General features: G+C 38.8%; 1 protein-coding gene across 6 annotated transcripts in view; it reads right to left on the bottom strand.

The window, feature by feature from the left end:
- Positions 1-9,714: 9,714 nt before the first annotated feature.
- Positions 9,715-24,920, bottom strand: part of FAT1 (FAT atypical cadherin 1) — a 107,912-nt gene continuing 92,706 nt past the window's right edge. For 2 of the 6 annotated variants that reach the window (XM_017744347.1, XM_017744348.1), the window contains exons 19-29: positions 21,830-22,631; positions 20,773-20,904; positions 20,500-20,663; positions 19,482-19,944; positions 18,797-18,950; positions 18,455-18,565; positions 17,610-18,241; positions 17,228-17,365; positions 15,107-15,166; positions 12,339-12,374; positions 9,715-11,432 (exon numbers count right to left, since the gene is read on the bottom strand). In XM_017744347.1, coding sequence (XP_017599836.1) covers positions 10,807-11,432; positions 12,339-12,374; positions 15,107-15,166; positions 17,228-17,365; positions 17,610-18,241; positions 18,455-18,565; positions 18,797-18,950; positions 19,482-19,944; positions 20,500-20,663; positions 20,773-20,904; positions 21,830-22,631 — 3,318 coding nt within the window. In that variant the 3' untranslated portion in view covers positions 9,715-10,806. Of the gene's footprint in view, positions 11,433-12,338; positions 12,375-15,106; positions 15,167-16,691; positions 16,746-17,227; positions 17,366-17,609; positions 18,242-18,454; positions 18,566-18,796; positions 18,951-19,481; positions 19,945-20,499; positions 20,664-20,772; positions 20,905-21,829; positions 22,632-24,920 lie in introns of those variants that run through there. The other 4 variants (XR_001865260.1, XM_017744350.1, XM_017744351.1 and 1 more) reach the window with 4 other exon arrangements.

Raw genomic sequence — 24,920 nt, 5'->3', positions numbered from 1 at the left:
AGTCTCACAAAGAGAAATGTTTTGGAAGGTAGTGACTGGCCAGCAGCAAGGGCTACTTTGGGCCCTTGACCCCTCCAGAAGCATGCATAGTTAGTGTCACACCTAGAACTGAGCCCTTGAAGAATCTCCAAGATTCCTGTTGGGTTTTTTTGTTGGTGGGTTTGCTGGCCCAGTAATGTACTTTGTAGCACTTTTGTATCAAAGGAAAATAATGATGGAGAAATGTTCCACCTTACCAAGTGCAATAAATATTTTTCCACATACTGTGTGTTTTGTGCTGTGTGAGATGCTTCTGAAATTCTCAGGAGGAAGCAGCAGCAATAGGTCATGAAAGAACTGGAATTTGAGAAGTTAGGAAGGTCTTTGGGCTTGAGTGCCAGTGCTAGGGCTGTCAGAGGTTTCCAAACCTGTGCTGTTGGTACTGCTCCTTTGCCCTGTGTGGCTGTTTTGTGTTGATCTGCATTTGTCACATCATTCCTTTGAATGAGAGTGGAACTGAAATATGAAAATGTTGATGGATAAAATCTTGTTGAGTCATAAGTGTATCGAACATAGTAGTTATTTATTGTTAGTTAAATAGAAGGTATATTTAACTTTTTGTAAATCCCAGTGAAAAGATACTTCACTGAGTCTGGACTAATTTCTACTATGTAGAAACAGAAATACATAGAAGGAATATTAGGGGGAAAAAACTCTTCCTTTCGCCTATAATGTTCCCTGAAAGGCGAAGCAAACATAATTCAGTTTTATTTATTCATTCTTATAGTCTATGTGCTTTTGAGAGACTGCGTTACTAACTTCAGGCTGCAGTTTGATATCAACTTTACCTGGGTTTTATATTTAATGTTAGATAAAGGAGGGATAGCAGAAGGGGTGATTAGAGCCCTGAAGTAGTTACAGAGGTTTTCAATTACAGCTAATAGTCTGCTCCCCATGACTCTTTTAAGATTTGACACTGCAAATTAACACATTGACAAAACTATGCCAGGGTGCTCCAGTAGCAGTGATTTCTACTGTAGGAGATAATATTTCTTCAGTGTTGGGTTGCCTTAAAAAAACATAGAAGGGACTTCATTGTAAGACACAGCTGACAGCACTGCCATATACTAACAGAGATGAAAAGCAATTTCAGAAACAGGGCAGTAAAAATAACTTCTCCCTCGTTCAGACACCAAACTGAAAATTTCCTTCAGTACAGCTGTATGAAAGCTCCTGTATCATGCTGAAATGAACACTAAAAAGCCAACTAAAACACCCTTGGATCAAGTGAACTTTTAGTCCACCTTGAAAACATCTTGTTTCATTTATTTAACAAAACAGTGAAGGAGCAGAACTGAAATAATTCATGAAAATTGGGAAAAGGCACTAGTATAACTCCTTCACACCTTTGTTTGCTGCTCTGAACTGCTAAAATGATTTTCCTTTTTGTGGGAAATCTTGATAAAAAACTCTGTTTTACATATAGGACACTTTTTTCTCCCCTTTCCTTTTTTTAGAACTGACTGCTGTGTAAACCTGTCTTTCAGGAAATACTAATCTGGTTATGTTTAGGCAGTACTTCTAATCTAATATTTCTACCTGAACCTGAATTTCTGTCCCTGTTCCACAACTGTCTGGTTGACAGCAGAAATGAGTAGCTTTTGTCCCCCGATATTGATTATACTCCTAATGTCACAGTGCCCATGGGAGATCTGCTTTTTTGTTAGATAAAACCAAGCTGTTTGGATTAATGTTTTTGATAATGGTCATGTTGGCAGGTGCTCTTTTGTCTCTTATGTTTGGGAACAAAGAAAACATGAAAAGATTGTACAGACAATGTGCAAATGCCCAAACTTGTGCCATGTGATTTCATTCAGTTCTCATTTTACAAGCAGTGGACCACATTGATGGTTTAACAATCTCAGTTTAACAGTCTTAATTGTCACAATTGCTTGCTGCTGCTTCTGCTATTAGTGTTTTCATTCTTTCATAGAAGAATATACATCTGTGAGAAGCTGGTACTTATTCATCTTGCTCAGAATCCTGTCTTTGCCAGTGGTTAGTCTTGAGGTCCTGAGGAGGTTTTAGTTGGCTATGACTCTGACCTGGGTCTCTGATCCTTAAATGATTTAGAATTGTTCAGCCAGTGCCATATTGACTTTGATACTGTTTATTCTTGTTCACGAATATCTTTTTATTGTGTGATTTACATGTTAAGCCATTTGGAAAGCAGTGAAACATCTCAGCTTTTCCCGCAGTGGACACAGACACAGTGGGGAAGATACGTGCTAGTCTTGAATTCTCCAAGGTTCCTGTTACACCTTGATCTTCCACTAGTTTCGTATTTATAGTTTCGCTGGCAGAACTTTCTGCTTTTAATGTATTTTAAAATAAACTTTAATTTTTGATATCTGTAAATTGGTCCTCAAACACTTCTGAATAATCTTACTTGCCAGAGTTTGCTCCTTCTTTTCCTCATTTTTGTACAATTTCCACCTCCTGGAGTTCATAGCTGTCCTTGCTTTCCTGTTGTACTGTGTCATTCTCCTTTTTGTCTTTCAACTCTTGCTGAAATAAATGGTACAAGCTTGCCAATATGACATCTTTGTACGCTCTGTGCTCCCTTCCAAAAATTGCCTTTTTAGCTGCCTCTCTTGGCTCTTTCTAAAAAATTTGTTCACTTCTGTGTTGTTTAGATGGTTTTGATCATGGTGGTTACAAGTTTTGGCCTTTGATGCTCCTACAAAGCTTCATTTTTAAACTCTTTTGTTAAATACTGTGTCTTCAGTAGTGTCCGTAGTCACTGGGTACTGTGAACTGCAAGGCACAATTTGAAAAACTGATTTGGCTCTTAGGGGCTCATGGCTTGATTTCCGCAGTGAAGGAGCCGCTGACAGGGCTGAAAGATGTGGTACATCATGTGGGTGTGCATGAAGTACCCACACAGGTGGGAACAGGGGAGACCATAGGGACCCTGCTGATCCTGAGGCAAGGTACCGTAGAGTTAAGCTTGTGGTAAATGAACAATACAAGGGAAACATGGACAAATCAAACCAATTGTTTTTAATTACCCCGTGAAGTTCTTTTCAGATGATTCCATCTTAAATTTTCTTTTCTTCTTTGAAAATCTGTAGGTGTTTCTGTTAGTGGATATCAACAGGTCTAGCAATTCTCAGTTGCAAAGCCTACTTAAACACAGTATAGGAATTAAATATTTTTAAACTTTATACACTACTCCCTGGATGGAACTGTTCAATATACCCTGCATACGTAGAGCATCTTTTTCTGCTAACTCTGTAAAGAGATAGACAAAACCTGTTTGTTACAAGTTTTCCTTAAGACTCTTACCCTCTTGTGACAGGTTGGCCCAGCTAGACGCTCCTGAGTCCTTTACCTGAGGACCATTCTTTTTTGTACAGGGTACTAAAATGGATTGAGTTGAACAAATTTTTGGCAGAGTGGCTAAAACAAATATGAATAGGGGAGAAGATATTTCTGCCCTTTCCCAAGAGAATTAACTAGTTATAGCCAAAAAACCTCCCATAAAGAACCCCAAACAAACACTCTAAACCTCAGGGGTGCTTAAAATAACATGCTTCACTCCAGATACAGGGAAATAATCTCTGGTGTTTAAAATACAGCATAACTGTACATTTTCCTTGTTTGAGAGGTGACTCAGTAATATCTGAATTCAGATACAGCTGGAGCTGAATATCAGCCCCTTAATGCAAGACCTTTCCTCCACTTGTTTTAACAATAATTGCGAATACCATTGCTGTCTGGAGATATAAATCCTCCTGTGTGCTTGTGCTGAGGGGCAAAGTAGCTGTAGGCTGTTTAGCAGGGCTTTGGCAGCAGAATTTATTAATGTCACCTAGAACTGAAGAAATGGAGGGGAAATGAGCTGCTGTCCCTGTGGGACTGAGGAGGCCTTGTAGTGTTAAAATATTGATTGTGGGATTTTTAGGGTGGCCAATAGAAAAGTCATGGCAGCAATAGTAGCCCTTTTAAGAAGGAAAATATTTTCCTTTTAGGAAGGCTATTGAGGACAGCTTAGAAAGGTTTGCTGTCTCCCAGATAAAATGGGACTTACTTGAGGAACACAGCTCCACATCTAGCTCTTGGAAAAGCTTCCACACTGAGCAAGAATTAGCCCACACTAAATCAGAGGAACCCTCTAGGCTATGAATTTAAGTGTCTAAAATACTTAAGACATGGCCTACTAAAAGCCTTTGAAACTGTTATTAGGATATACTTTCTTGGACTTAAAGCAAAACCTCTCTCTGCCGCAGCTGCTCTCTGCTTTTAGTAGCTACTTCCTCTGAATTTCAAAATTCCTCACACTTTGCTTCTATGCATACCTGAATCTGAGCTGGTAAGTTCCTGTTGTTGTTGGCTACGTGTTTGTGTGGTTTTGGTGTTTGTGATTTCTTTTTCTGTAGCTGTTTTGTTGCTTTTGTTTTCTTAGGACATCAAGTGCATCTTTTGCCTTTATCTTTTCCTTTTGCCCAGGTTAGATGGCTTTCCAGCTTCCTCAGGCTGCTCCAGCTCTTGAGGTGGGCAATCAGTGGAAGATGTGGATTGAAACACTTTAGGTGTCTGATCCAACTCAGCCAAAGTCAACTTTGTTCTCCGTCTTTCTAGGTGTTTCTGAACAGCTACACTGAGTGTTTGGAGGTGAGTTCTGTGAAATTTCAGTGGTACTGAACAGTGTTTGGCTTTAAACCAAAAAAAGCTCAATACATGCAATCAGGCTCCAGTTGTCAGGCTAATTATATTTTTACCCTTTTTCTTTGTGAGTGGAGGTATTTTTCCCCAGTGAAAGCCAAAACAGAAGTTCCTGTTACCTATATGGCCATCATGATGTATTAGTTGTTTAAACAGGAGGCCTTTAAACTTTTATGCTAAAAATTATTGTCAGTGCTTCAAGTTCTCTAGAAAAAGATGAAATTACAAAACAAACTTTTTGATGCAGCAGCACAATCTTTCCCTATGTATTCTTCAAAGTTAAATTCAAGCTCTGAAAGCAATTCATCTTGCTTAGCGTGTTTTCCAATTGGGACCCTGGGGATTAAGGATAGAATGACTCATTCACATAATTGGGCTTCTCAGTGCTTTTCCTCACATTGAAGGTTTCAATCCAAGCATATAAGAATATAAGAAACTGAGAAATGACCATCTGCAGCAAAAAGTCTAGAAAGGCATATGGCTCAGCTTTGATAGTGTTAAATGAGACTGCTTGCTCTTGTTCTAAGGTCATGTTCTTACTGATAGCCTCGACTCTTGGGTGACTGCTTCCAATGCCTAACTTGCTTGTGTATGAAGTTTTAGATGTGTGCTAGGAGGTTTAGCGATGGATGCTGGGCATTGGCAATTAATAAGCTTTTGATTATCAGCAAATTTTCTCCTTACATGAGGGGAAATAATTCTCATTATCTTTCTCTTAAACTTTTTTCTGTAAGATCAAAGCAAATATCCCATTTTCCTGCTTTGCAACTGCACTGGATATTGCACTGTGCTTCTCTGATTTTTATTCTCCCCCACTGCAGCTGTGGAAGAATGAGTAATGCTGACAAAATTTATGTCTGCTTCAGCATGCTTGGTTTAATGGGGACTTCATCTTTTTAGTATTTTTATGAAGGCTTATGTGGGCTTGAAAGCCATTTAATGCTAAAAATTGGCAAAAGCTATGAAGAGAAACTGAGGCACCAAACTCTTGGTTAGCTGACGTGTGGAGTGTGTGCAGAGCTTTCAGTGATACATGTAGACTCCTTGTGTGGAGGCTGCGGGTACCTTGGTGTGGATGTTCACAGCTGATGTGTGCAGAGCTGTGATGCAGATGGATTCAGCCCAGGACATGTTTGGCTTTCTGGGCTCCAAGTGTACGTACCCAGCCTCTCATTCACCAGCCCCCCCAAGTCCTTCTTGGCAGGGCTGCCCTCGATCTGTTCATCCCCAGCCTGTGTTGATACTGGGGGTTGCCCCAACCCAGGTACAATACCTAGCACTTGGTCTTGTTAAACCTCATGAAATTCCCATTGCCCCACTTCTGGAGCTTGTCCAGGTCCCTCTGGATGGCATCCCATCCTTCAGGTGTGTCAACACCACCACTCGGCATGGGGTCATCTGCAAATTTGCTGAGGGTATACTTGGTCCCTTTATCTATGTCATGAAGATATTAAATTAATAATAAAAATATTTATATCAATTATTTAAATACTAAATATTATATTATTTATTGTTTAAATATTAAATAGCACTGGTCCCAGTGCAGACCCCTGAGGGAACACCACTCCTCCTGATGTCCATCATGACTCTGAGCTGACCATCCAACCAATTCCTTATCCACCTAACAGCCCACCCATGAAATTCTTCTCTCTCCAATGCAGAGAGAAGAATTTTGTGGGGGACCCTGTCAAAGGCTTTACAGAAGTCCAGATAAATGAGATCTGTAGCTCTTCCCTTGTCCGCTGATACAGTCACTCCAGCACAAAAGGATGAAGAAAAGGCTGAGTTACTCAAGAGTTTTTTGCCTCAGTCTTCAATGGAAACCTCTTTTCCTACACCTCTCAAGAGGATGGACAGTAGGATGGGGACTGGAGGAGCCAAGTCCCTCCAACTGTAAGTAAAGATTGAGTTCATGACCTTGTGAGGAACCAGAATGTACATAAATGTGTGGGACCCAATGAGGTACATCCTAGAGTCCTGAGTGAATTGGCTGATGTAGTTTCCAAGGCACTCTCCATGGTATTTGAAAAGTCATGGCAGTCAGGAGAAGTCCCAGGTGACTGGAAAAAGGGAAACAATAGTGCCCATCTTTAGAAAGGGTAGAAAGAAGGACCCTGGGAACTTCTGGCCTGTCAGCCTCACCTCTTTGTCTGGGAAGGTCATGGAACAGATCATCCCAGAAGCTGTGCTAAAGGCACAGGGAGGTGATTCAAGACAGTCAGCATAGCTTCTCCAGGGGCAAGGTTGAGTCAGGAGTCATGCAAGGCACTTTGGTGAACTGCACTTATTCGGCACTGGTCTGTCTGCAGACAGGCATTGAGCCACGACCCCTTGATACAACATGGACTAATTCCTGCAGCTGTCTTCCTTCAAGAGCTTTACAGGTAGATGCAAGGTGGAAATAGTGCATTTCTTCTTACCCCTCTACTCCAAAATGGAGCTTGCAGTTAGACAGATTTCATACCTACTTTGGCCTGAGTGGATTCAGATTTGTATCCTTTGGGCAGTGCAAGAACTCTCCTTAGATACGGATTCTTGGGACAGTACGTGTTTCATGGAGGCCATAGGTAGAACAGGGAACAGTGGAAAAACAATCCGAGTAAATATCTTTGGAAAAGATAACACTCTGTTCATGTTCCTTCTACTAAACATATATGCCTGAGTCCTGGAGTTCTCAGACCAGGTGTGTTAAATACTTAATGAAAGAAGTTTCATAGGGTTGTCTGTTGTTGTTTCTGCCTCAATTACTCTTAACCAGGTTCTCTGCTTCAAGGCAAAGTGACATTTCATTCACTCAAAATGTAGAATGGTCAAAGCAGCAATGAGCTGGACTCAAATCTGCTCAGTAAAACTTTAAATGCTACCAGCTTATAAGTATTTTAAAATAGAAAAAAAATACTTCCACAGGGGAGCTAACTACAGTTCAGCAAAGGGCCAGTAAGATGAGTAAGAGACTGGAGCTGCTTTCATATGAGAGGCTGAGAGAACTGAGGCTGATAAATCTGGGGAAAAAAGAAGGCTCAGTGGGGAACTTAATAATGTTTATAAATACCTGATGTGAAGCTGTAAAGACAGAGGCAGGCTCTTCTCAGTGGTGCCCTTTGGCAGGGTAAGAAGGAATGGGAAAAATTGAAACACATGAAACTACATCTCGACATAAACCTCTTGGTGTGACAACATGAGGACAGATGAACACTGAAATAGTGAATGTGTGACTTCACTGAAATTCCTTATTTTAAAATGTTTGGTTTATAAAATAAATCACCTGGCCAATGCTTTTGATGTATTGGACTACTGTTGAGTCCAACAGCAATGCTCTGCTGTATCAGTTTCAACTGGGTTTAAAATGTCACCAGCTTCATCTGGTGCATTGCTGTAGCTCTTTATGGGCAAATAGGTTTAATTATACTTACTGGACCTGAATTAGGCGATAAATGCTCCCTACAAAGGGAGCATTTGTCCAATGTGTCCTTGCTTTACACACCAACAGCAAAGCTGCTGTGGAGTTGAAAATGCCTGCTATTTCCATAAGTGAGTGTTATGATGCAGCCTTGTTTTCTGCTGTGAAGTATAACCTGGATGTTGCATGTTGCCTAGCAGCACAGTTCTTGTGAAGAGGTAAAAAAAAAATATACTTTCAACAAAACATTCTCATACACCTACATGGAATTTCATTGTAGAATAATGAGACATTGTTCCTTTTGAGCTTCATGTTCTATGTTAGCCTTCAGTTCACAGTACTACAAATAAAAGTATATTTAAGTGTTGATATTCCTTTCACACCTCTCAGTTTTAAAAATATGTCTTCAGGCCTTTCTTCTGTAAATGAGTAACTCTAGAAAATGTATTTGTAGGCTTTCATCTTTACTGGGAATCCTGATCAACTGAGAAATGATGCAAATTTCTGCAGCGTTTTCCTCTTGCTGACTCCTGAGACCATTCCTACTGAGCAGCAGATATTAAGGAATCTTGAGCAGAACTGCCACTAAGCTTAACCTTCCTCACTCGACATGGGCCTTAAGCAGGGATGTGAACCACTACAGAGTGTGTGACACCCTCCGCTCACAGGGTCTGTAAGATTCTTCTAAAGCTATTAAATAGCAAAATTCTAACAGCCTGATGTACAAAAGGCTCCTAGTTACCAGGGTGAATGCTGCAGTGCACAGCCAGAATGTGGGTTTAAACCTATTGATTTTTCAGCCTTTTTACATAAGTCATGAGATTCTTAACCTGCATATGGGCAAGTTAGCACAGGAATGTCTGTGCCTGGCTGTGTCCTGTAATCCACTCCATTTCCATTATACAGCTGCCAAGCTGGGAGTTGTTCCATTTTGTATATAAATAGCACTCCAAATACAGTACCCTGTTCCCCTAGATGGTGGAAGGCTGAGGCTTAGCTCTCATGACTGAGAGAATCTGATATTGTATATTTCTAGGCTACAGAACTTTATGACAGTAGGAACAAAATGGAGGTGGAGCTGAAAGGATTCCAGGCTATATTAAAAATTCACTAATGTGCCAGGAAATCTGTTCTGAACTTAAAAAGCGTCCCTCAAGCAAGAGGCAGAAGACAGTTATATTATTCCTTTAGCTTACCATCAGGCCAAATTTATGCTAGAGAACTCTGTTAAAGGCTTTATTCTTTTCTAGTCAGAAAACCAGCTAGATAATACACAGGAAACCTGTATTCCATCTTTACTTCTTCAAGGTAAACTTCTAGTGTGAACTTAACGTAAGAAACTGCAACTGAAATATAATTGCAGGAAACCACCAACTATTTAGCACAAAGTCAGACAATGACATGGCCATTTCAGCATGCAGGTGCACAATCAAGGGGTAACTAGTCATGAAAGTAAGTATTCAGGTGATAAAGGAGGGGAGAAACTGCTTTAAAGACCTTGGGGATTTTTTTTGTATATATTTTTGGGACTTGAGAAAAAATATTCAGCAATTTACATAGCTGGTATTATATGTTTAAAGAAAAATGCAAACTACCGAGAAGGCTACTGCAGTTTGATACCCATCAATCTTTATTCAGACTGGCCCGATTACTTTTAAAAACACCATTAAGCAGACACACACTGCCATCTCGTGAGCATCTCTAACACAGCTGCAGGCTGATTTTGGAGGAGAGGAAAACGAGTTGCTTGGAGCAAGTAACTTAATACAGTACAAAACATATACAGACTTAAAAAATGCTGCACTGAATGCTTTGTCAATGGTATATTATATAATAGAGATACACAGAGCAAAGCTAAAGTATTTTATTAATAATTTATTGTCAGTAAGAAAGACTGGCTAATGGTAATTTTCAGTAAAAACCTTTACAAGACCATTGGATCACAAATATACAGACACTATAAAAACTGTGTCACGGTGGTTTTGGTTCTAAACTGGTATGCAGAAGGTCCCCAACACACTTTCCAAGAAGGGAAAAAAAATGTTTACAGTTCTAAAATACAGCAACCCATTTAAGACATTTCCATATAGCTGACCCAGAAAAATATCAGACCTAATATATGTAAAATTGAAATTTTGTAAATATGTTGAATGTTTTACAATGAAATGTCAAACCTTAGTTTTCAGGGGAATACATACAGTGATGCCCTGACTGTAGTAAGTCAGGGTGCTCATTTTTAATGGCACACTAACACCACTAGTTTCAGTGGAAAACAAATTCACAAAATATCTACAAAATCTAGTTAAAACTATTAAAATCAAAACTGTACATAAAATTTACAAAAAGTAGGAGAAAATTAATTGCATTAGAACTATATAAATATATGCATCATGCTAACATGGAAAAGTGGTATGTGATTTTTCTTAAACACAGAACAATGTAAGTACATAAAGGATGTTCAGAAATGGCACAGCCAATGGAAATCTTGGAACTTTCCAAATATAGTAGGTCAGGAAATGGAAAGAGGTTCATCTAGTGAAATGAACTGCATGATCCAATGCTGCCATGCCAGTTTAGCTCACTGAAACAAAAGCATTCACTGTGGCTGGAAAAAAAAAGAAGAAAAAATAAAAAAGCTCTTGAAAATTGTTCTAGATTTGATAAAGTTTGTTAGAGTCCAGGCACTTTTGTTGAGTGTGTCAGACTTCTGTATGTTGCTGGGAATCAAGTGGAGGAATTTTCACATCTTCAAAGTGACCATCGTCTCCACTCTCATAGTCACTCATCATGACTTCAGACTCCATTTCACAGCATGCTGACACATCTGAGCAGGAGGCTGTGGAAGCATACACAGACATGGACATGTTGTCTACAGTGGGTGCTTCAAAGTCTTGATTGAACCCCAGTGAGTATGGAGCGTACGGTTCTCTGTAGCTGCCGCTGCCACCACTGGGTGTAGTCTGAGGTTCTGACATGTCTGCAGGGTAGTGATGGGGAAGGTACTGATTAAGGTTAAATCTCTGCCTGCTCCTTGTAGAAGAACCCAAACTACCTACGGCTGGCATGTCTCTGGGTGGCTGTATTGACTCAAACTGGTCGCTGTATTCAGGTGGTAACGATGGAAGCTCATCAGGTGCAGGGAAGTCATCAGGTGGAGGTGGAAAATCACTTTCTATGTCATAACCACCAGGGTAATAGTCTGTATCGATGGCATTTGGATCTGTGTAGAGGGGAGCTGACTCCTCAACCACTTCGTAATTTGGATACTCTTGGATACCTGGCAACTGAACACTTGGCATCCAATCTGATGTATCCCAGTGATAACCTAAAAAGTTAGTTTAAAAAAAAAAGTAGTATTACTATCTTGTATTCAAGTCAGTCTGAACTGAGAAACCAACACATGTAGTAACACAATAATCACTGTGATTAGGACACTACTTGTTAATCAGCATTTTGCCCTGGTTGCACAAAAGACATTCAACTCTACTTTATGCCATGCATGAGACAGTGCATCATTCACACTTGAACTTTTACATTTTCTCAGACATAACACCTAACATGGGAAGAGCTGTAGTCACCTATGGAATGTGCTGTCACAATACATAATGGTATAGAATTGTTCACTGGATAGCAAAGAATCAACACCCTGCCTGGTGCAGCTAACACTTAATTGTTGTTGAGGAATTAGTTAAGGTGATAACAATGGCCTAGTTCTCTTAAAATATATTTAGCACATATAACCCATGACCTTATTACATAAAAGAAGCAATTTCTATTTGGTAAAGTATTCAGACCATTTAAATTGACTTTACCGCTTAAGCAAATTAAAAAGTTAATTTCAAAAAATACTGTTAGCTCTACAGGAACTGCCACACCTCTGATAAACATCTTTGATTATTAGTAAAGACATTCCACATTCAAATACAAGAACAAAACAGCAAAATCAAACTTAATCATGCAAAAATGACTGGACTTGATCCTCTCTTACAAACTCCATTTGAATAAGTTTGTATTTGTCTGCTGGAAACTAGATGTAAGCCTAAACTCACTAAAAACCAATAGTTTCTCTCATCTGGACACCAAAAAAAAAAAACCCCCACATTGTTGTAATATAGTGCAAATCTAGTAAAGGGAAATCACTGCAGACAAATGCACAGCAAGCAACTGATAGTAAGTCAGTGTTAAAACCAAATATTTTGGTGAACATCAATGAACTGCATGCAGAAGTCACCTCTTGAATTGCTGAGGTCAGGAACAGCAAAAGATTCTTTAGGTGGCAGAATAAGAAAAAGGAGAAAACATCTGTAGTTAGGAATCAAATAGTAGAACCAATATGAAGACAAACAATGACTAGCCTCTGTGACATTCATGCTGCTTTTGTTCAGTTTAATTAGCAATACTAAAGTTGGCTTTTTAAACAAAATTTCTCCTGGGCTCCTTATTTGTTAAGACTCGAACTGTAGGACAGCTACTGAATTAATGTACAGCCCATGTGGGATATGGCTGTCTTGTGGTAAAATCTGCAGTCTGGAGTTCACTGAAATCCTTGTATCAGTATATGCAGGACTTCTGCTACAGAGGGTAACAGGACTTGATCTGATTTTTTTCTTTCCTTGTATCTGCCCTTGTTTTTCTGTACAGGGCTCCATCTATTGGCACACTTTCAAGTATTCCTCGAGTATCAAGGTAACTCTTCCTTTAGCGTCTGGCTTCCACACACAAAGCACTAGGAAACCTGCCTCCCTTTGTACGGCAATTCCAACAACTCATGCTCAGCAGAGAACTGCCTTGTGTTATCTGACAAATACTAAACCCTTCTCTCTTCAGAAATCTATATTCCCTATTAAAGTCTCTAAGGATGAGCGATGCCTATCCTAATAGCAGAATCTTCTCCTAAGAATTCATACTTTCATCTGCTGGAAGACTGAAGGGACAGAGGTTGACTCCTTGGAGAGAAGTTCCTGTTTTTTCAAGTTTGTCTAGCCCAGACAAGAAAAATACTGTTCAGACTAATGGAGATGTCAGTCTGAGTTCTGAGACTCTTAAAACATCTCTGGCCTCAAGTCCAGGAGAAGGTTCTGATTACTAGTCTGCTTAGAAGATAACATTCTTTATTTTTTCCTGGGAAATTGGGTGCAAAACTAAAGCCAAAAGGCTTTATGATTTAGAGCACTTTTACCAAGGAATGGAGAGATCTTGGTTTTCCTCTTCTTCTGAAGCAAAGACCTTTTAACATAAATGACAGAAACACAAACTAGAACCAGATGTGCCCATCTTTATGTGACAATCTGCTAGATTGGAGCTATATTTTCTCTTGCACTCAGCATTGCTGATTTGCATCAGGCTACAACCTGAGGAGCAGTGCAGAGAACACAGGCCTAAAACTGTCCTTTGATGAAATTAGCTACAGCTCATTCTACCAGGATACCTGCTGGACAGAAACACTTGGGGAAACTAAAGGTAAGGACCATCATTCCCAGAACTTGACCTTGCTGAAGGCTTGAGTAAGGATCTCTGCTGCTTGAACTGACACCCTCCTGAGGGTGCTCAAAAGCAGAACTCTTTACCCAAGATGCTTTGAAAGAAGAAATGCTTATTAAGAACAGAAACTTTCAAATGACAAGAAGCAGCTGAGTAGGACATACTTAATCTTTCTATGACTACAATACATACAGTGTTTGTATTTATCTTATGGTGATACCAAAACACCAAGCAATACTTTTGACTTGAGAACTACATCTATAATTTTTAGATTCTACCAATTAAAATCTCAGAGAAAATCTGCATAAGTTATTTAATATTTCCCCTGGTAGATCTGGCCTCTTTTAGTCTTGTAACTCTCCCATTCCCAAGTAATGTGCATTACAATTTTTCTGCATTGAGAACTATTGTCTATAGGTACACATTAATGAAATGGCACCCTCATTAATGAAATACTCTCAAGTAATTAGAAGTCTTTGCATTTGTCTACTTTATTTTGCGTGTCTGTGTAAATTAAAAAGGGTGTACTTTAGCTACTATAATCAATTTTATGTTCTTACAATGGCTTCATTTTAAGTAGGACTTAGTAAAAAACAATGTTTCCTAGTCTATATCTACAAATAGGAAGCATATGCTGGATGTTATTTCAGAAGAAATCTCTGCAAACTCATGGTCATGGAGTGAATCATTTGCCTTTTAATGGAACTTAAAGTACTATTTAGTCAATTAAAACAATAGTAAGGATTTGTATAGACTCACTGGGACTTTTATTACTACTATTATTTTGTAAAGAGTTTGTTGTTTTCCAGAGTGGTTAGTTCTTAAATGTTAGAAGAAATGAAATAAAATACCATTGAAAATGCCTACTTTGCCTCTTTCTAACTTCCAAATACCTACTACACACACAAATGTATGTGTGTCTACGTACATACACCCAAACATACCTTTTAGGTACTGTTGTAAGGCTGGATAGTAATGAACTACTTAAACTGAGAGGGCTATATATCTCAGCTGCAGACAGAAATCAGGTTTTTTCAGCTTATGAGACAGATTGATCTGAAGACCAAGAAAGTGAATACTGATATCAGACCATTCTGATTCTGCTCAGCTGGACAAGGTATCGACAGGTGTGGGTGGGAGAAGAAAAGGAAGCGGAGGCTGCTGCTGTTTCAACTACACTACTGTATGTATTTGCCTTTGATGTTTCAATTCTGCTGGCAGCTTTAGTATGAATATTTTCAGAAGAGAGTAAGCACCAAGATCTTTTTATGCCAATCCTTTTTTACCCAAGAAATCACACTTTGAAACCTGTTCACAGGGCATCTACAGGATATGCAAGAAAATATTAACAGATATACAATATAAATACATTTTTTGCTAAAACTTATCAGAAAGTCCAAGTAAATAATATTTTATAACTCGCATCTGGCTAGGGCTACATTACTAGAAGACAATGTAGGAAGAAAAACATGCATTATGCTGCCAAAGCAGTAAATAAATATGAAAACATGTATATACCTTCTTTTTCCACCGAGTCAACAACAGCATTGACAAGGTGTATTACAGTCACTATGGAAGCTTGTAAAAGGTATAAAAGGAGCAAATTAAAACAAACCTATAGTTAGTATAACTTTAAACAACATACAGATATACATAAAACCCCCCATCAACACTGTGAAATTGCAGTTCATTACCATTTTATAGAGCAAGATTATTGGTGTACATACACATCAACTCTCTACCTAGAAAGTAGTTGCATGTAATACATAAAACACAAATCTAAAGCTCAATTTTGTTCTTGCTAAACATGCAAAAGTACTTGTAACTACTCGTGAAGCACATTTTGCATGAGTACAAGGCTGCTTAAGCTGTCTTAGAATTTCTGAAATGTTGCCTAAATATACTCATTTGCATAATACTTTATCTACATAGCAACAAACTAGACTTTTCTAAAGGCTTGTGTTGGGTGAATTAAGGAGTTCTACTTTAAATTAAAGGTCTCCTTTAAAAATGTAAACTACGTTCCCTCCCTGACAACGAAAGATATGGGAAAGAAATTTTCCCTTAAATGAACTAAAAGAATAGACTATGAAAAATACCTACTGAAAACTTCTATTACTGATCTACTTAAGTTTTGTATGAAGTAGGGATATCACAGTCGGAATACTAAATTCAGGCTGTTAGATGCTTATTTTAAAAAAACCTAAAATTAATGTATTTTTTATGCCTTCCCTCTTCCCCAAGATAGTTTTGGAATGGAGAAGGATTTATTCTTATAGGGTAAAATGAAGTAAGCACATGCAACTTGTTTGCACAGCTCAGGGATTAAATATCAAGCTAATGAATACTAAATCTACCAAAATGGAAGGAAGGAACAGTATCTATGATGCCACAGCTATTTCTCTTAAAATGATGTATTAATGAGTAATCAATACATGACAAGAAATGGGAAAAAGAATATACTAAACATATGAGACAGTGAGGAGGAGAGAACAACATGTACCACACAGCACTTAAAACCACAGGAGAAAAAGCTGGAAGTTGGTATCAGGTCTACTGATAAAATGATGAGGACTGTAAGCATACCATTTTACTTTCACCAATCATTAAACAGATGGGTTTTTTGTCATGCTGTTAATAACAAATCACTCTACTTCTTTGAGAAGCAGAATGTTCTTTATTCCTAAGCTAAAGGAATTTCAAGTTCTTTTTTACCAGGCAGAGACAAAAGCAGAAATTGGAATAAAGAGTCAAAACACCTTAACTTAGTGAATTAAGTTATGAGACAACTGTGGCTTTGTCCAATCAGTATGACATGTTTCTGAATACATAGATGCATTCATATCAACTATAAAAGCATCTGTCATCACAATGGAAAGGACATCCAATTAAAAATAATCAAACCCACAAATATGTATGTTGATTATATTTTGATGGACTTGAGGTGTGATCAAAATATTTATATTTTTGTATTGGCTTTTTTCAATGTATGAAATGTTTTTATGAATTCATTTCAATAATGGTGAAAGCCAAATATACTGTTCTATTATAACAAAATTCCTCTTTGTGCAGTTTCCTTCATTACTAAAGTAATCAAACTTACAAGCAGTCCCTTAAACTCTGCTCTCACTCAGAACTGATCTGATCCATATGGGAGCTGAGGTCGCAGCAAGAAAAAGAGAAGGAAACAAATGAAACTGTAACACCAAAAAGTTTTTTACTGAGAGCTGAACGGCAAAGCAAAAGTTATATTTGTGCAGAGGTCTTTTTTTAAATTCATTGTATGCTCGCATAAGGTGATAACTAACAATAACTTAGAAGAGTTTACCAAATTTTAATATGTTTTAAACATAAGGCTCTGAACAACTTGAGTTGCATTTTCACTGTAATATTCCAGCAGCAGAATGATTATATAATTTTAAGGTACAGTAATTAACAAGAGATGTAAGATAGGTAAAATATTTTTTTAAAAATTAATAGATCTGGGTATTAATGTAAGTAAATACAAATATATATTAAATAAGCTACTATTTAATATATATTCAACATATGTAAATCCTATTGTTACTAAGAAATACAGATGCAAAGACAGAACAAATGAACCTAAGCAGCAGTACAGAATAATTGCATTTCACATACCATTGTCATCACATGATTCAGACTGGAAGGAGCTGAGAGACTGGACCTCAGACATGCTTTCTCTAGCACTGTAAGGATGGGAGTTCTTTTCATCCAGAGGCTTCTTAGAAAGGCAGGGGTCAAGATCTACTACTTTAGCTGGAAGAAAAAAGTTTCATGTGAGACAATGAATAGATTCTAGATTAAAGAATCAATACAATTTAAAGTTGAGATCAGCACGTTTTTACAAAACTTAGCAGAGCATGAAGCCTGATCAGAGACAAAACCCAGTAGTCATAATGCCTTTTTTACCTTAAGAGGTACAGACAGAGACTTTGTACTCATTAAAATTGTACCAGCATACACATTTAACAGGAAAGTAAAAAATAAGAACATCTCTTACTGTCATAGTCAAAATCCCAGCTGGGTTTCTGTATTGAATCACTGTCTGAAGGTGAGTTGGAGGGAGGTGGAGGTGGCAAATTTGGTGCAACACTGCAAACAGCTACAGCTTTCCGGTGGCCATGTACAGAATCTGGGTTAAAAGTACTAAACTCGGGGTGCTCAGGGATAGCAGACCCTTCGAAAGAATTCCTGTCAAGATTGTTCCTGGAGTCACTTGGAATGCTTGGAGTGTATGAAATGGGACGAACAGGAACCTGTGGTGGGATGTCAGAATAAATGTTCTTATTCAATTTTGCATCAAAATATGGTCTTTGCAAGAAGGCTGTTGTAGCTCCCAGCTGCTTGTCTTCAGGTTCTTGCTGGTGCTTCTTCTTTCTACCAACCACTTTGCGGCAAACGACAAAAATCACAACTAGCAAGAAGATTCCTGCGATGAAAACAATAATCCCAATCACTTCAGCTAAGCTAATGTTCCAAGATGTTGAAACATATTTATTAAGAACAATGTCTGTGCAGTGTTTGCCTCCAAATCCACGACTACAGTTGCAGTGATATGAACCGTAAGTATTCTCACAAAGGGCACCATTGAGACATGGGTTTTCTATGCATTCATCGACATCAGTCAGGCACCTATCAGAAACAGAGCACAGCAGTGATGTTTAGTTTACATCAACAGTCTTTGTTATAATCTTGTTCTCAACTATTTCAGATATATTTAATATAAGGGACTGCACACTAACATGCAATTTGCTACTTTATCAACATCCCAGATTTCAACCAGTTTGAACTGTTAATCTGTCAATTAATACTATTAAAATTCAATATATGTGGAATGCTACCTACCTTTCTCCACGAAAGCCTGCTTCGCACTCACAAACAGGTCCATCCAAACTGTCAATACACTTGCCACTGTTTTTGCAAGGATTGTCTTTGCAATACGGACCCAGCTGGCATCTGCAAAGGCAAAACAAACAAAACCACATGAACCATTACCTTACTGCAAGTGAATTTATTATGAGGGATTCAGGGCTGTAACACAGGGGCTGTTGTTAACCTCAGCCACCTTCAGTGTGTCTCAAAGTTTGAGCTTTAAGTAGGAAACAGATAAAAAAAGGAAACAGAAGTGTTACATTTATAGCTTGTTTTCTAAGGGGTTCATGGATACAATGAACCATACAAACATACCTTTGACCTGTGTATTGTCCTCGGCACTGGCAGATAAAATCATCACTGACTGGAATGCAAGTCCCACCATAAAGGCAGGGGTTGGAAGCACATGGGTTGACACTTACATCGCAGTGAGTTCCCATAAACAAAGGTGCACACTTGCAGTAGTAGCCTGAAATCAAATACAGTATTTTTGAAAGATGCACACAGCTTTACTGGATTTGAGATAAAATCCTCCCTGCCCACCTACAGATTTAAGGTAAATTCCTCCCTACCCAACTACCTGTTAAAGAGAGAAAGGATGAGAAAAAATAGAAAGGTTTTTATCGAAAGATGAGGCCAAGCCTAACAGTAAGAGTTTTCTTGAACATGACTGAAGGATAATTTCCATTTCTCTCACAAAATGCAAGTTGTCCCAATGATTTCAGAATTTTAAAAGAAAGATTCCAAAGTAGGCAGTTAAGAGGATGGACCTCAGGTGTCAGCACTGAAGATTAAATCCCCACTTTGCCAGATGGACTTTATCCACTTCATACCCCAAGGAACTGAATCTAGTTCACACAGCCTTCCTACCTATTCAACAGCCAACCCTCTACAACTCTGGGAAAGCCAGAATTATGCACGAAGCTGTTTTGTCCTTCAAAGCAGAGAATTTGAAAAGCAGTTTTGAAAACTAAAAGCAGAAAAATAAAGAGCAGCTTACCTCCATTTGACAGTGCATTGCAGATGCCTCCATTCTGACACGGGCTGCTTGAACAGCCATCTGTGGCAGTCAGTAAGCATCCAGGAGTGACATCTACAGATTCTTCCATGTGTGCATAATTTCGTGGCTTGCTGTTTAGGGGCAGCTCTTGTCCATTTAGTACAATAGAATCCATACAGCCTCTGAAACCATTGCTAACCTGAGGACTTCTACCATGTCTTGTACCTTGCTGACGAATATGACCACCAAAAAACACATGATTGTCTAGATTTAGTGTTCTAAGAGTACCAGGAGCAGTACCAGATGCAGTATGCACCCTGTCCAGAACAAGTCGTGCATAGTTTCCATCCACTTCAAGAGATACGGAATGCCACTGGCCATCATTTATCTGAGTGCTCTGAACAGAGACAATCCCAGGTCCACTGCCACAATCAAATTTATACTGCAGTCTTCCATGATGGATCTACAGAGGAAAGCCACAACATCAATAAATAATCTGCACACTTAAAGAGTATAAAATATTGATGCCTATAAAAGTTTACGTTTGCTGGAAAGACAGGATGATGGCGGTGTTCATAAAAAGTAGTTTAATAACACTGCTTTCCAAACAGTCACAGCAACTGTGATTTATTCTATATGGTTCTTTTAACTGAAATGTACATTTTGTGCATTTTTTTCCTCTAGTAAAGCAGTCACAGATCATAATCAAAGTATTACAATACTTCAATACCTTTCATCTTGTGCTTTAAGTGACTTTTTCTGTATGGACTTCAATATTATAAGCAAATAAATTTAAAGTTGTTTAAAACAGATGACTCAGGAAGCTTTGTTTATTTACACATTTAAAAAATTCTGTTTGTCAAGTTTGTCACCTGGATGTGTAACACCCTACCTTTAAGGCAATTTTCAATTATAGCAATTCCACAGAAATGTTGTGACCCAATCTCTTAATCTGGCACAAAAATAGTAAGACGGCAGGAAGAAAGGAGGAGATACGCACTGGGAGGTTTTAATATACCTCTAAGATACTGTAGTCTGTTCCTCGAGCATACATAACAACTGCATGAGCAGAGTAAGTTCTAAGTCTCATTGTCAGCTTCATTTCCTCTTTGTTCTCATTTTCCATGAGACGATATTTCACATAGCTGCTCCCAGTAAATGTCACAGCAGAGCCAGCTGGTGCTTAGGAATACAGAAAAGCATAAAAAAGTATTAGCACAGGACTGGAACTAAATTTTTGTTTGGAAAGTAATATAATTTTACACAGAATTCTTTAGAGTTACATCCTTACCGGGACATTGTCCAGCTTTGCTGTCTGGGCAAACACAGGTGTATTTTCCTTCCTTTGGATCTCCTAAACATTCAGTACCTTCAGGACATGGGTTTCCTTCACACACACTGTTCACCAGGGGGCATTTCCCTTCTGTAAAACCAAATCCATTATTTCTTTTCTGTTAGTGGTAATGGTATTTTGTGAAAAGGAACTCTTAAGTACAGTAGCTGAAAGTAACCCAAATGATATTCCTAACTCTCAGACAAGGAAGTGAAATAACAGTTAATGGAGCATGACTGGCACAGACTAGACAAATAGCATATAGAGTGGCTGACGCTCATCTTTATCTTGATTACTCAATTCAATTGGTAAAATTGGGAAACTGGTGTTGTGGTTTAGGGCTTAACATTAGAACCATTCGCCACAAAACCCAACATGGACCGAGTAGGCTGGGGAGAGCAGAGAAAAGCATGTCTGTATTTGAGACAGGAAAGGAACAGGCTTTAAATATTTAGTTCACATGGGCAAGTTCACCCAGCAAGGTTAAGTCCTGGTTTTAAAAAGCAATGTTGTTTTCCTCAGAGATAAAGATAAATTAATCTTCTGTAAGAAATCTTTATACTTAAATATATTTTAATGAATATTCATTTTCCATATTACCCTCTTATTGCCAACCAAATTTGGAAACTGTGTGGGCTACTCCTCTAAGCAGAAAAAAGGAGGTATTCAGGTGCTTTGCAGGAACTTACCTTTGTGCACACAAGACTGAAAATGGCCATCAATATAGGATAGGCAAGAAAAAAAAATTAACTTCATAAAATGGAAAATGAAGGTGTGCCTATAAAAAAAATAAAAATCTGCTCCCATAAGCTTGTATAATGTAAACTCTTGAAATGAGGTAATGATATAAGAAAGAATTACTCTTTCCTATGAAGAAAATTAGGCAAATACTGTGGAGAGAGTTACAGAACATTCTTAATCTTGTCCTGTAATATAAATTTCCATCTGTGGATTACGGCCTTTTAAAACCAGGACAATCTTTTCAAGGATACGTTTTCCTTACTGTGTTTCTTACCTTCACAAAGACAAACTGCTGTTCTGTGATGACGGGGAGTGACAAAACTCAACCTGGCTGTGCTGTGGGTTGACATGATGTTCTCATCCACTGTTACTTTTTCTTCACAAAATTTCAAAGGACAATCTAGGCCTGCGCAGAGCTTATGAAACACATCAATTATCCGGACACCCAAAATCTCCTCCAGGTCAGGCACAGAAGAGTTTATCTTGTGGAGCAAAATTCTCATTGGGTGGTGAGAGCTACCAGACTTTTCAATATTCAGGAGGACATCCAGATTAGAAGGAGGATCAGAAGGCTGCAAACTAACAATCTGGATGTCATTTCTCCTCACGCCCAAGATGTTTCTTAATGCTCTCTGGAAATTGCGCCAGTAATCACCAATGAATTCTTCAGGGGACAGGTTTGCAAAGCGTATTGCGATACTGTGATTTAATACATCTTGTGTGATTTGTCTGATGTGTACAGTAATATCAGCTGCAGTTGTAAATTTTCCATCTGTAACAGTGACATTTAGGAGGTACTGTCCTACATCTAACCTTTTATGTGCTATTAGTTTGCCACCAGTACTGGAAACGGAGAACAAGGATTCCATTTTGGGGTCCAGACTGTATGTCAAGGTATCATAAACATCTTGATCGGTTGCATGAATTTTTCCAATGACACCACCTGAATATTCTTCCCCAAAGGCTGTGATAAAGATTTCCAGAGGCAGTATTGCTGGAGAATAAATGCTTTCCTCAATAACTCTAATATCAATGTAAGTCAAAGATGACAACGGTGGTTTTCCATTATCTGCCACCTAAAGGAAAGATAAGGACAGATTTACACTTTTGCTTTATCTCAAATTCTACCGTAGATATTGGTACTGTATACAGTAGAGCTGTATTTTTGTACCAAAAAAACCCCTGCCAAAAAGTCCTATTGGAAAATGCTTTACATAAATTCCGTAACACAATTCCTGACACAAAAGTTAATACTGAAAATTTAAAAGCGTATATAAGCAGGCACACACAAACAGGTTTTCACTTCTCCCAAGACTAAAAGCCTACAGTGCTCTTATTACCTGAAAATGCCAGGAAGCTACTAACACTGGTAGCAAATACAGAGGAAATGCACAGTAGCTGATTTCAGACAGCAGATGGTGCTTGAAGCCTTTTGATATCAAGCATGGAAACACATTACAAACTTGAAATGAGTCATGCACTAGAAATTTACAACATGCTTCACCACAGTTAGGAGGTGGTCTGGAAGATAAACTAAATGCACTGTGCCAAACAGTACTTCAAAAGGAAAAAAATGCATGCAGAAAGCTACAATTAATTATGTTGCCTTTCATGATTTTTGGTCACAGAGAGGGTAAAAAAAAACCACCCGTAGTGCTATTTGCTTCAGACAGTTAATTAACTATCTTTAACTGTATCAGCCTAATTCAATTTCAAAGCCTTTTTGAACACCCTATTCTCCACCTCTTTTGGACAAAGACATACACTGCTATTGTATGAAGACAGTACAAAAAAAAGAGTGGAAAAGTGAGAAAAGAGCATTCCCTTGGGTTCACTTTTTCCTTTTATTTCTCACCTCTTGTTTCCCATCTAACCTTTTTCCAGAACTCTCTCCCAGTTACTGAAAGTGACACTGAAGAAATAGTTAAAGAAGAATTGGAGACATCTGAAGGTACAGAGGGGATATACAGGGCTCAGAAAGTAGAAGGTATTCTGCATTGTTTAAAAGATTTTGCAATAATTTTACAGAGAACACTTTGAAGATCCACGCAGAGGCACTGCTTTTGATTTTTCATACAAATTTAAGCAAAAGAGGGGTAACTCCAGGCACAAGATTATCTGTGGATGGGCACATAAATGTAGCATTTTTAAAAGGTAGTATGTGTCTTCTGGAACTACATGTCTTCATCTGTTAACTCCAAAAGACAGGCATGGCTAAAAACTTGCCCTCCGGTTACCCAAACAAATAAGGAGAGCTTTGGGTCAAGTTGGCAAAATTTTGTTTTGCCTAGATCTCTGCCTGGAAACAAGACAAGGCAGGCAGTTTAGCTACAGAAGAAATGCCCAAGGGAAACAATAGAAGGCGCAAAACAAACAGGCAAACAAAATTATAACACAAATGGGCAGCAAGTAGGAAAGAAGAGCCCCAGGAGAAATGTTTTTTCAATAGTGCAGATATTTAAAAATGTGCCGTGGTTTTAAACTGAAGACTTCAGAGCGTGGCACAAAGGACTGCATGACTCATAGCTGAGGATTTTGCACACTAATGCTGTGAGACATTTGCTAATGGACAATCTATTTCCTTTGCAGAGAGGGAAAGCAAATACAAGTGGCATGCCCATATAAGGTGACCACTGGGAAATAAAAAAAATTCTTATTTCTATTAAAATGACAAAAGTAAAGTCTTTTGGAGATAGTGGGTGCATAGAGTGCATATGGGGAAAGTTTCTGTGGTTTTAATGGGTTTCTTTTTGGTTTTGAGTTTTTTCAAATGAAAGCATGCCTGTAAATTAAAACCACAATGTCATGGGTTAGCAAGCATAGTCCCGGAAGTGATGTCCTTGCTAAGGGGTGCTTACAGCTTCCTCTGTGACCTGACAGAACCTATCAGCTGGCCAGTTTGAATATGGACAATTCTTTAAGCCACTTCAAGTTGTGACCGCCTCTGTGATGCACACTTAAGAATAGAAACCTTGAGGCAGACTTGCTCGCTCTTGTTTCCGGTGCTGGGACAGGTGGCTGCGGGCCCTGTGGGGGGCCAGCGGGCCCAGGCCAGGCCCTGCTTGGGCCAGGCCGGGCTGAGCCACGGCCATCCTGGAGCCGATGGGCCCTGTTCCACCTGCGGAACCCCCACAGTCCTGCTATGTGCAGACAGAGCGGCCCGGCTCCCCCTCTCCAATGTGGCCAAGATTCAGCTGAAGCTACACCGCTGTCCGGCAAAAGATCATGTGACCAACAGCGATAAGCAACATTCCAGCTGCAAGGCCTGGGTGAGATTAACCCTTTTATTGCTGTGAAGAGCTGAAAACCTGAGGGAGAAGAAAGAGGAGATGCTTAAAGCTGAAATTCTGTTGTAAAGCTATGAT

The sequence above is a fragment of the Corvus brachyrhynchos genome, unplaced genomic scaffold (assembly GCF_000691975.1).
Source record: "Corvus brachyrhynchos isolate BGI_N302 unplaced genomic scaffold, ASM69197v1 scaffold17, whole genome shotgun sequence".
Classification (NCBI taxonomy): domain Eukaryota; kingdom Metazoa; phylum Chordata; class Aves; order Passeriformes; family Corvidae; genus Corvus; species Corvus brachyrhynchos.
The sequence above is the reverse complement of the archived record's forward strand: the minus strand, read 5'-3'. Positions and strand labels throughout refer to the sequence as shown.